This window comes from Piliocolobus tephrosceles, chromosome 4 (genome assembly GCF_002776525.5).
Source record: "Piliocolobus tephrosceles isolate RC106 chromosome 4, ASM277652v3, whole genome shotgun sequence".
NCBI lineage: Eukaryota > Metazoa > Chordata > Mammalia > Primates > Cercopithecidae > Piliocolobus > Piliocolobus tephrosceles.
In genome coordinates this window covers 109,453,205-109,466,755 of record NC_045437.1, presented here as the reverse complement: position 1 = coordinate 109,466,755, position 13,551 = coordinate 109,453,205, and the positions used below count along the sequence as shown (strand labels likewise).

At 34.9% G+C, this 13,551-nt stretch overlaps 1 protein-coding gene across 6 annotated transcripts in view; it reads right to left on the bottom strand.

Annotated features, from left to right (window-relative positions):
* Positions 1-13,551, bottom strand: part of APC (APC regulator of WNT signaling pathway) — a 142,657-nt gene that overhangs the window by 92,425 nt on the left and 36,681 nt on the right. For 2 of the 6 annotated variants that reach the window (XM_023212277.2, XM_023212273.1), the window contains exon 2: positions 852-1,004. The exons of 3 other annotated variants lie outside the window; for them this stretch is intronic. In XM_023212277.2, coding sequence (XP_023068045.1) covers positions 852-986 — 135 coding nt within the window. In that variant the 5' untranslated portion in view covers positions 987-1,004. Of the gene's footprint in view, positions 1-851; positions 2,861-13,551 lie in introns of those variants that run through there. One more of the 6 variants, XM_023212274.1, reaches the window with a different exon arrangement.

Sequence of the window (13,551 nt, the reverse complement as noted above, 5' to 3'; positions counted from 1 at the left end):
TCCTCCTGCCTCTGCCTCACTAAGAGCTGGGATTACAGGCCTGAGCCACCACACACAGTGGAAGTAACATTTTTGTTGATGATGTCCAATTCTATGAAGTTATTAAATTCAGTCAGAAGAGAATCTGCCTAAGCAACTGGGAATTAAAACAGCTAAAGTTTAACCTCAATTATTTTGAAACTAGAACATTTTCCCCACTACACACTATTTTCTAACTTTTCTTGGAGGTTATCAGAACTTTTCAGTACTATTTGGCAAGCCAATTTTAGGGCTTGAAGATGCCATGGACATCATCTAGACTAGCGTGATGCCTGTACTTGCCAAATAAGACAACTTATGTCCTGAAGAATATACAGAGGTCATATATACCTCAGTTTGTGGCAAAGCCAGGTATAGAACCAGGTACTGACTTTCAGTTCATGGCTCTTCCCAGTAGGGCATCCTGATTTTCTTGATCACCTATCATTGCAGCACTTAAGGGGTGATAAGATCTGAGGGAGGTGGGGAGGAAGACTATACTTAATATTCAAGATATATTCTAAAATCATGAGGCTAGTTTCTATGAACTATGCAGAAAACCTTGCCTCAGTATAGTGATGCTATATTTGGTCTCTTTAATCTTAAAAAGAGCTAAGAACTAACTAGCCATTGGAGTTATACACTTATTTTCTTTATATGATTCACTGAATGAATTCAATGTATCTTATTTAAAAATACAAATGCTAACTTTTGCAAGAAAGAGTTTACATATTATTGCTTAAATACACTTTTAAGTGTCTTACCCCAAGTTTACAAGAGGGAATACTGAATAAAAATGGATAAACTACAATTAAAAGTCACAGTCTTGATACCTTCATATTAGATGCCTCAGTTTCCAGTTTTGTAAGATGATTGGAATTATCTTCTAGCTCTTGTCGAAGATTTGAGTTCTCCATCTTCAGTGCCTCAACTTGCTTTAACAACTGATCATATGAAGCTGCAGCCATCCTTGGCTACCCTTGGACCTATAAGGTTAAAAAGGATTTTGAAATTCACTACTAAAAAATTTAGTGGCTGCTTGTTTTTAAGAAAGGGGTAAAGGAAACAAAACTCTTAAGACGTTTAAGAAGAATTGTGTTAGTATGCTAGTTTTTGGTCTCCAAACAATAGTGTTCAAGTAGCAGCATCTTTCTATGAGGATGAAACAGTGGAGTCTCAGTTTAAGACAAATGAAACTAAAATAGAAGAGAGAACTTTAGTTGTGCCTGAATACATGTGTCTTCTCACAGATGGATTAAACTTTCTATCAAGTAATAATTTCTTCAAGGTTTTAAAGATATTTTACCCATTCTTACAGGCAAAACTTAGGAAATATAATTATGATAAAAATTTATGTATATTAGTAATACTATTTTATTTCTGAATTTTATCTGATAGTCACAGATTTTTAGAGCCAGAATGGACTGAGATTACATATTCCATTTCACACTTTTCATTTGATAAAAGGCTAATCTTACACATCCTCCATGGCGAAACAGTTCTGAAGTTCTAAGATCTCATTAAAAGGCAATCATTTAACAAAATGGACATGAAGGAGAGAATTAAATGAAGACTTTAAGCCTTTTTGATAGGAAGATGGTAAATAAGAATTACTAACATGAAGTTCAATCACACTTATTCAAAAGGTTGACTATAACAGCCCATGCTATGGCATATGTGGTCTTGGGATCTGCTGTGCTCAAACTGACACCAAAAGACAACTAAAGAGAATGGATGACTTGAAGAGTACAGACTGTCAAAGAGAAATGAAGCAGAGTCTGGCAGTCATTATGACTGGGAAAGAAGAGGGGAGACAAAGAAAATACAAAAGGTAGCCAGGTAATAAGAGGACCTTAGGAAGATTTATAGAATGCTAGGAGTTATATTAAGATTAACCAAGTAAGATTCAGGAGATACACATTCTCTTTTTAGTTTAGGTCAAATCATTTTGGAATAAATAAAATCCTGCCTATCTTAATTATTTAATAGCTAAAAAGTATTAAGTAGTTTGCACTTAAGCAATAAAGATCTTGACATTAAAAACACGCCTCTGTAATATGAAATCCACTACATAGAATAAGGCAGACAGGCTGTGACACTGGCTAGTCATGACAGTATTGGAGTTCAGCAATTGGAAGACTCTACCAAAGGAAATCAAGGGACTTATCTTAGATCTAGTTAGTTCTACAATGGCTAGAATCAACAGTAAACCTGGTACAATCCAATGACATCTGAGGAGGAAGGGGAGTCCTGCGGGCGGGGATCACCTACAGAAGTCTTTATGGTTGAAAAAAATTGAGTCTTGTGTGTTAATTTCAGGCCTGGTCATGATTTAATCTTTGCCCCTTCATTTTAATTCATTTCACAATTAGTAAATGAACATTCACAATCTGCTTTAACATAACTTACAGCGATATTATTAGGATTAATAACAAAAGGTAGGCTAAAAAATAAAAGTACTATGTAAATGTAAGTTATATTATGAAAATATACATGTAACATAACCTCTTCAGTAAGATATAGTGTTCACCTATAGTTAAGACACCTCCTCTGACCAATGGACAAGGGGTAAAGAAGTAATGCAGCCATAGGAGACATCTCAAAAATAAAGGAAAAATCCACAGGAGTGATCATTATTTTGTTTTACATCTTATTAATAAGCAGGTCTGAAAATACCCAGCACATTATAAACCACATGACAGAAGTAGGGATCTGACAGAATTTGAATAATGTGAGCCTTAAAATTTCTCATTTCAAATAAAATTAACAGGTAATTTTACATCAAAATAATAAAACAAAATAAGAGAAAAGGTAGTAACAGAGAAAAAAATGGACACACACAAGTTTATTGAGACACAGAAGTTATAACCTTACACAATCACGAAAAGAGCCAGATGCGCAAGATGAGCAGAGACTGCTAAAAGTACTCTTTATTACAGGAATAAAAAAATCGACTCTTCAGATGAAGAATTAAACCTTTAATCATCTTTTTTTCCCCCTAACTCCAGAATCCCAATCATTAAAGTTTTTTCTGCTCTAGAAATAATCTAATTTTATGGAAAAAATAAGATGTTTCATGGAAGAATACCCAAACTTATATTGTTTTAGGATGCTGCAGCCATCCCTCCCTAATCCAAAACTTGTGAAGTCATACAAAATTTGTTAAGTCATAAATTTACTTTGGAATGTCTTTTTTTTCAATTACAAGAATTGCATATACCAAATACATCTTTAAAACTTTTTTTTTTTAATTTGAAACTTGTGTGATCACATTACAGCTGCCACACACCAAGAAATGGGGAAAACCTCCCAATCTTTCACTTTACTGAGAGCATGCAAACCTCTCAATTTGTTTTTCTGTAGTTAAGATGACCACTAAAGACACTGCTCCACCTTGTAAGTGTCAGGTAGGGGAGACTAAAGCACAAGGACTATTATCTAGACTTTTATTCAAATGTTCATTAGAAAACAAATTTACAAGTATTGTAAAAAATTAAAGCAAAGAAACAAAAAATTTCGGGCTGGCAAAAGATAATCAGAATTAAATGTAGAGGATTATTATTTTCAGAGGTTTGAGATCACTTCTTTTTTACATCAGTGGAGCTGCTTTTATTATTTTGTTTTCATGGAAAAACAAAGATATATTTTCCAGCATTTTAGATGAAATGAAATAAGAGGAAAATATGAAGAAGAAGGCAGGAAAGCAAAAGAATCATAAAAGACGACTCTGCTCAACCCAATGCAAACAAATTTGAACACCCAAAATAGATAATTTACTAGAAGATATAATCTATCAAAACTGATCCCAAAAGAGATGAAAAATCTATTATAATTTACCATGAAAAAGTCACTATTAGAAAATCAATTATATCATTTAACATAATAGATCTACGTGGGAAAAAAATCATATGTTCATGCCAAAGATGATGAAAAGATATTTTACAAATTCAATACCCATTCTTGTTGAAAATACTGAATAAAAAAGAACATTTCTTTAACATGATCTATCACCCCCAAGGCTAACAGTATATTTAATGTGGAAACACTGGATATACTCTCACAGTCAGGGTACCATTCTATTAGTCATCAACACAAATTAATGAATAAAATTAGAAAAAAATTAGAAAGGGAACATTATTCACAGACCACATAATTATATACCTGGAATATACAAAAGCATCAATGAAATATTATTATAATAATGTAATTTGGTAATATAGTATAGTACCAAATATACAGAAATCATTCCTTTATAGGGGAGAGAAACCATACAGAAGACAAATGAAAGAAAAGATCCCATTTACAATAAAAAATGAAAATATCTGGGCATATACTGCACAAAGAGTCCAAACATATATGAGAAAGATAGAAAAGTAGATTTCAACAAATGGAAAGGCATATCTTATTCTGGTATACCAAGATTCAGCAACATAAAGATGCCATTTCTCCCTAAGCTAACTTATAAATTTTACAGTCCCAATAAAAACACTATACAAAATTTTTATTTCCTGCAGCTAGATATTAAAAAAATAGAAAATATGAATGAAGAGCAGGCAGTAAACTACATATTAAAATATTGTACAAAGCCTTTATAATTATATATGTGTAGTTATATGTATGTAGTTAACTATATTGTACCAATAGATCAGTTTTTTTGTTTTGATAATTGTATAGGGATATATAAGATGTTAATCATCTGGGGAATCTGTAAAAGGTATATAGAAACACTCTGTACTATTTTTCCAACTTTTCTGTAAGTCCAAAGTCATTTAAAATTAAAAGTTTTTTAAAAAGCTACAATACCGGTATATGAATAGACCAACCATGAGAACACAATGTTTAAAATCCAGAAGTAAATATATATACATTCAGTACATAAAAGCAGCATCTCAATATTTGTAAAAAGATGGAATTTAAAGTGGTGCTGGGAAATGGGACAGCCATGAAGAAAGAGTAAAAACTGCATATATTACTCATAAAACACACTAGGAAAACCTGCAAAAAGGAACAGAGATTTAAATGTTTGAAAAACATTTCATTGCTTATGAGAGCAGACTTTTACTTTTTTAAGTAAAGATATTTAAATGGCATATACCCTCTTCAAAGGATGGTATGGAACATTTTAATTTTAATTTGTTTAATCGGTGTAAGAAACACAGAGGGCCAAGTAGAGTTCTCTAAAGTAATGATGTCCGTTACTAGACTAGGAGTAATAAAGGAGATTCTTAGGGTACTTCAAACAAATGGGAAAGTTTCTATTTGCTATAAAAGCACAACTGCATTAAAATAAATAGTGCACATCTCTACAGTGAAATACTACACTGGTATTAGAAGAATGAGGCTGACGTAAAAATGAAGTTGATGAAAAACAAAACAAACAAACATAAAAAACAAGCAAAAGCCCATCTCCCCCCCAACCCAAAAAAAAAAAAAGAATGCTGATTACTAATGTCTCATGTGGTCCCTCCTGCTCCAGTAAAAATAAAGGAGTGCAAAATGATTTAAAAAATCACTTAAAGAACACACAAAAATACAGTCACTGCTTATAGAATCAAGGTATAGTGTCTGGTGGTAAGTCTTCCTTTTTATTACATACCCTTTGAGAAGTTTGAAAAGCAAAGCATTGGCCAGGTGGTGGTAGCTCACGCTCGTAATCCCAGCATTTTGGAGGGCTGAGGTGGGTGGATCACTTGAGGTCAGGAGTTCAAGACCAGTCTGTCCAACATGGTGAAAACCCATGTTGGTTTCACCCCATTTTGTCTCTACTAAAAATACAAAAAATTAGCCAGGTGTGGTGGCATATGCCTGTAATCGCAGCTACCTGGGAGGCTGAGGTGGGAGACTAGCTTGAACCCAGGAGGTGGAGGATGCAGTGAGCCGAGACTGTGCCACTGCACTCCAGTCAGGGAGACAGAGCAAGACTCCATCTCAAAAAAAAAAAAAAAAAAAAAAAAAAAAACCCAAGAAAACCATCCAAAATGAACCAAAATAAAAAAGAAAAGAAAAAGTTGGATTAAAAAAAAAAAAAAACTAAATATGATTAGAGAGAGAAAAAAGAAAACAACCTCCAAACATACTAAAACAAAGATTCTAGGGAGGGGGAATTGATTCAAGAAGCAACAGAAAAACCTTAATAGTTCTACAACTATTAAAAAATTGGACGAGGCCCGGTGGCTCACGCCTGTAATCCCAGCACTTTAGGAGGCCAAGGAGGGTGGATCACAAGGTCAGGAGATAAGAGACTATCCTGGCCAACATGGTGAAACCCTGTCTCTACTAAAAATACAAAAATTAGCCGGGAGTGGTTGTGTGAGCCTGTAGTCCCAGCTACTCAGGAGGCTGAGGCAGGAGAATGGCGTGAACCCAGGAGGTGAAAGTTGTTGCAGTGAGCCAAGATCGTGCCACTGCACTCCAGCCTGGGTGACAGAGCAAGACTCCACCTCAACAACAACAACAACAAAAAATTGGAGCAGTAAGTATTAATATCTTTCCCATCCTCCTCCAAATCCTTCAAAACACCATATTTGAATGGTTTTGCAAACACCTTCTACCAAACTTTTAAGGAACAAATTATTCCGATCTTATACAAATGCTTCCAAGGATGGAAGAATAGGAAATATTTTCCAATGCATTTCATGAAGCCCATCTAACCATGACATAAAGGTCAAAGATTGTGTGAAAAAGAATAATTATAGGCTAATATTTACAAATAGTGATTCGAAAAATCTAAACGAAATTATCAAGAAGCAGAATACAATAGCACACAGTAAAGAAACTATAGCAGAATGAAGCTGAGTTTATTCCAGGAATGCGAGTAGAGTGCAATAAAAGATCATTTATATGTGTCACTCGCTACATGAAAATACTAAAGAAAAACCATCTCAGACAAAGAAAAAACTTTCCATAAAAACCTGGAAATAGGAGGGAAACTGTCAAAGCTAAAGTAAACTTCATTCTTTTTTTCTGAGACAGGGTTTTGCTCTGTCACCTAGGCTTACTGCAGCCTTGACCTCCCTACCTCAAGTAACCGTCTCCTGCTTCAGCCTCTAGAGTAACTGGGACTATGGACACAAGCCAACATGCTCAGCTAATTTTGTAAACTTCATTCTTTTTTAGTATGTTTGTTTTAATAGATGGAGTCTTGCTCTGTTGCCCAGGCTGGAGTGCAGTGGCACGATCTGGGCTCACTGCAACCTCCCAGGTTCAAGCAAGTCTCATGCCTCAGCCTCTTGAGTAGCTGGGATTATAGAGATGGGGTTTTACCTTGTTGGCCAGGCTGGTCTCAAACTCCTGACCTCAAGTGATCCGCCTGCCTCCACCTCCCAAACTGCTGGGATTACAGGCGCTCCACACCCAGCCGTAAACTTCATTCTTAATAGTGAAATGTTACAGACATTCTCTTTAAAATCAGGAATAAGATGTCTACTATCCACACTTTCAGTCAACGTAATCCTGGAAGTCCTAATTCACACAGTAAAATTTAAAAAAGAGACAGTGTAATGATTGGAAAGAAACAAAATAGAAAAATCTTAGAAATATAAAAATTTTACGCTTGCCAGATACAAAATCAATAATACACAAAAAAGTTTTAAATTCCAAGCAGAATTCACCTCATCCATTTTAATTCTTTTCTCTTTAACAACCATTTTCTATTTCTCTTTCTCTTCCCTACAAATGCCCCATTAGGTGGTGATATTCAGTCTTCTGTCTGTTGTATTCTTTCCCCACTCTTTCCTTTGCTTACATTCTGTAAATAGCTACATAACACTGGCTAGACCTATCCAAGCCCATACCAAGTGTGGGCAGGTCTCAAGACGCCCATCCCAATTACGAGGAGCAGGGGTTGGCAAGCATTTTCTGTAAGGGCCAGATAATAAATATTATAAGGCTTTGTGGGTCATATGATTTCTGTTGCAACTACTTGACTTTGTAGCTGTAGCACAAAAGCAGCCCCAAACACATAATTAGATGGGCATGCCTGTGCTCTAATAAAACTTAATTTACAAAAACTGGTGGTTAAAGCATAATTTCCCAATTTGGGTTTTCAAACACCCCAAGGTAACCCAAATAATTTCAAAGGCTATTAGGAAATTCCTAATACTAAAATTAGTATTTTACTTTTAAATACTAAATTTCCAACCTGCCATGTTGGAAAGAACAGAGAACTAGGAAGTCTTAGAATCCCTGATTTTTTTTTCAGCAATCAATTTTAATTCCCACAATTTCTTCATCTTCCAGAAATTTGTTACAATGTCAATTTGAATGTCTCTTACTCTTTATGGCATTGTAAGCTCACATCTTTATTTTGTTTTTACTATCACTTTAATGGGGTCTTATGCGAAAGAGATGATAAATTTGGGAGATTAATTCACTAGCTTGAATAAGAAATTTTACTTTACATTTAGATCTTTAATTCATAAGGCATTTTTATTGTTGTGTATGGCATGAGTGTAGTGGTCTAACTTTATTGTGTTTGGTATGGATAACTGAAAGTAGTAATAAATAGTGCAACTACATCAGCACTATTAAACCATTTCTTTTCCACTGAATGGAAATGTATCCCTTATATGCTCAATTCTCATACATACTTAGAACTGTAACTGTATTATATTTATATTAATTTCAGACAGGCTCACATTTCCATACTAAGTCTTACTATATCTCATGAATAATTCAGGCTCTGCAATCAAATTTCCCAGGGTTTTTCCCCCTTAAGAAAAAGGTCCTATGCCTCTATACATTTCATATCAAATATATGCCTGGGCTTTTGGCTATTTGAGTTGCTGTGAATGACCACCACCAACCCACACCAAATACTGCTAATGGTCAGCCGTGGTAGCTCATGCCTGTAATCCCAGCACTTTGGAAGGCTGGGGCCAGAGGATCACTTGAGACCAGCTTGGGTAAAGTAGTGTGACACCATCTCTTTTTAATAAAAGAAATAAAGAAAAACAAATATTGCTACTACATATAAAAGCTACTGATTCTATTTAACCCATAATACTTGAGTGGCTACCTTATCAGATGATTCTATGAATTCTAATAGGGTTTCCAGTGGATTTTCTGGGTATGCAATCATATAATCGGTAAGTGATGATACTTGTGCCTCTTCTTTCCTGCATTTATACCTCACCTCTTTTTCACGTTTTATTGTTAGCTTGAAACTTTAAAAGGTCACCTAAACTATTTTATTCTCAATTTTAATAAGAATGGCATATTATTTCACTATTTGATATTCTTATTCTTAGATTTCAGTAAATTTTTTTAACATGTTTAGGCATTTTCCTTTGAGTTTGAAGTTTTTATTAGTAGCAGCTGCTGAACATAAATAGCACTTTTTTGTATAATCAAATCGTTTTTCTTTTAATTTCTTGATGCAGTTATAAGATTTCTGAATGTTGACCTATCCTCCATTCCTGAAATAAACCCCACTTGTTCATGTTTTATTCTTTTATGAGCCTGTTGATTTCTCCATATTTCACTTAGAATTTTTAAAGAGAAAACATATAGTTTTAAATTTTTATAATATTTTGAAATAAGGTTTTGAATTAAGCTTACACTAGTTTGCAAAATGAACTGATAGATGTCTCATCTTTTATATGGTCTGGAATAGTTTGAATAGTATCTATTCTTTGAAAGTCAGCTAGAATTCAAATCAGAAGGTGCCTTTTTTCTTATCAAAGTGATGGATACTCAAAAGAGGTGCCATTTTAGAGCTAAGATTTTTTTAAAGTATTTTAAAGTTTCTTCTGAGGTTTAGTCTTTTCATGCTTTCTCCACCTTGTATTAATTTTATTCATTAATAGTTCACTAGTAAACTATTTCCTCTAGTCTTACAAATGTATTGTTGGAGTTGTATATATTCTCTCATTTAAAAATTCTTTATCTGAAGGTATCTTTTCTCATTGGTGTTCTGTTTGTCTTTTATTCCTTTAAACTTTCTAGGGTGTAATTTATTTTATTAGTGTTTACCAAAACAAACAAAAACATCAACATATCCTTTCCACTACTTTATTTTCAATTTTATCAATTTCTTTATCTTTACTAATTATATCCTCTTATTTTCCACTGGCTTACTTTGTTATTTTTAATAGTTATTTAAAATGAAAGGCTGGCGTGGTGGCTCATGCCTGTAATCCCAACACTTTGGGAGGCAGGTCAGGAGTTTGAGACCAGCTTGGCCAACATGGTGAAATCCTGTCTCTACTAACAATACAAAAATTAGCTGGGTGTCGTGGCACATGCCTGTAGTCCCAGCTATGGGGTGGTGGGGGTGTCGCTGAGACAGGAGAATCGCTTGAGGTGGAGGTTGCGGCGAGCCGAGATTGTGCCACTGCACTCCAGTCTGGGCGACAGAGTGAGACTTCATCTCAAAAAATAATAATAATAATAACAACAATAATAAAATGAATATTAATTCGTTTACTTCCTCACTTCACTTAAACATTCACTTATTCGTTTCTTCCTTAATAATATACATTTTAAGGACATCAATTTTTCTCTTAGTACAGCCTTATCTACATTCCACAGGTTTTAGTATGAAGTGTTCTTCTCTTTATTTCTAGATAAATAACTTCCTAGATAAATAACTTTATTTCTAGATAAATAACTTCGTAACTTCCATCTTGATTTCCTCTTTGATCTAGGGGATACTTCAAAGATCCATCTCAATTGCTAGGTATATAAGGCTTTTTGAGTCATCTGTTTATTGTCATTGATATATTGTTTATTAGATTAATGGAAGACTGGTACTTATAAAATTGTTACCATTTGAAAATTTTTAAAGGTTTGTCTTGTAGTCAAGAACATGACGAATTTTCATAGATATTGTACTAAAAAGTTTTTAAAAGGAAAAGTATATGAAGTTCTATAACTCTTTACTGACTATAGCATATTATTTAAATCCTATATATGCCCTTATTTTTCGTGTATTTGATATGTGAAATTCAGAAAGTCTGATATTTATTTAGTACTTACAATATCCGATGTACTATAAATGCTTTCTATATATTAACTCATTTAATCCTCACAACCACCTATGAGGTAGTGTTACTCATTTTTGAGTTAAGAAAAATGGAACTTTAAAACAGTAGATAACTTTCCTAAGAACACAGATCAAGAGGCTACGCCAGAATTCAAATCTGTATTTGTTTTTAATGCTCATGCTCTTAGAGACTGTATAACTTCTGTCTGGTGTTCACAATCTATTATATCTGATAATAATCTACCTTCCAAACTTAATGCCTATTAAGTTCCAAGATAACCTTCCTTAAGTAAGTCTCTCCTCACTTTTCTCTACAAACTCTTTCTTACCTTTGCATTTTTGTTTATAACTCTTCCCCTTTCTGAATACCACATCCTTTTTTCCTCTGCTGTTATAAGATATCCTCATCCTTTAAGGCCCGGCTCAGTTGCTTACACAAAACCTTCCTGACATCTCTAGCCAATAATGAATCTTCCTGCTAACTGAACAGTAAATACTATACGATATGGCCTAACTGTTCTCTAATTATTCCATTTTACCTTGAGGTGTTTTGTCTTCCCAGCTGGAGCATAAACATCTTGAAGACAAGGTCTATATCTAATACTTAGCTTTTGTAATTCCCAAAATGCTTTACTCAGCGACAGCCACATAAAAGACAAATATACATGTAAGAAGGAACAGAAAGGGTGCATTATCAGCCACAGAGGGCAGACAACAGAAAGAGAGGGTACAAATTCATAGAATGTCTAAGATGACTTTTCCATTAAAAGAGTAAAACAATACACCTTGTTATTCACAATGTACCATATTTAGGTATCTTATTATTCACAAAGTACCAAGTATTAAGGGAGTGTTATGGGTTGAACTGTGTTTCATAAAAAGATATGCTACAGGTGTGAGCACAGTGGCTCACACCTGTAATCCCAGCACTCTGGGAAGCTGAGGTGGGAGGATCACTGGTAGACAGGAGGTCGAGACCAGCCTGTGCAATATAGTGAGACCCTGTCCTTAAGAAAAAAAATCAAAAATTAGCCAGCTGTGGTAGCACATGTTTGTAATCCTAGCTACTTCGGAGGCTGAGTTGGGAGGACTGCTTGAGCCCAGAAGCTACTCTAGCCTGGGCAACAGAGGAAAAAAAACAAAAAAAACACCAAACAATGTTATGTCAAATGTGACCTTATTTGGGGACAGAGTCTTCATAAATGGATCAAGTTTGAGATGAGGTCATACTGGATTAGAGTGGGCCCTAAATTCAATGACTGGTAAGACAATGACAGATCAAGTTTCAATAGAGTACCCATAGAAATGGTGTTACAACAAGTCTAAAAGACACAAAGAGAAATTTAATAAGGCCGTGTTGCTTTAATGTTTCTCAGTTTCTATTACAGACTATGTCAGAAGTAGCTGATACACCAATATAAATTAAGTGATGATAAAACCAAGAATCTAATTGAACAATGAATATCTGCTTACTAGATAATTCAGCAACCTTGTAAGAAGACCATGTGAAGAAACAGGGACGCAGAGACACACAGGGAGAATGCCATGTGATAACAGAGGCAGAGATTGGAGTGAGGAAGCTTCAAGCCAAGGAATGCCAAGGATTTCAGGCAACCATTAAAAGTTAGGAAAGAGACACAGAACTGATTCTCCCTCATCAGAAGGAACTAACCTTGCCAACCCATTGATTTCAGAGTTCCAGCTTCCAGAAGTGTAAGAAAATACATTTCTATTCTTTTAAGTTATCAGTCATCGGTACTTTGTTACAGTGGCTCTGGGAAAATAATATAGGGAGAAAAGATAAGTTGACAAGTTCCTTGTTCTCAGGTAGCTTATTATCTGGCAAAGGGGGGACTATTCAAGAGAACGGGTAAATAGGATCAGTATACAAATAGATTTTTGTGTTCCACTTCACATTGTCTTGGCTGCAGCAATCGGCTTACAGCAGATGGAAACTAATGGCACATGAGGGGCACAAGGTATCCTTTGTTTTCTGTCCTAGGGAATCTCTGACACCTCACTGTGTTCCCAACATTAATGCATGTACAACCAATAAAAGACTAAACACTTAATGGGGCAATTATTGACCAAAGGGGAACAGGAGCTAGTATATAGATTTTTCCCTTGGGAGGACAATTCAGAGTTACATTCTATATGGTCCCTCAGAAAGTCCTGGCAGGTCAAACCACAACTGTCCAAAGTGATGACCAACTTGAGAACATGTTTCTACTAGCTGTCCTTCTTTCTCTGTCTCACTCTTTTCAGGTCTATACTTCTACATCCCCTAGATGACTTCCCAAAGTATTTCACAAAAGGCCTGACCTCAGGACTCTGACAAGGGACCCAGGCTAAGATGAAATTACCTAGAATTCAAGGCCAAATTTGGGTTGAAAAGCACTGACAGAGAATGCTACAAAAGTCATACCTTGCTGAGAAAACTGAGGAAAGGGTTCAAAATGTAAAAGCCATTTTAGAAGGGAACTTAAAAGAGATGGCATGATTATAACAAACATAAATATGAGGACAGTATTCCAGGAGAAGGCAAAGAA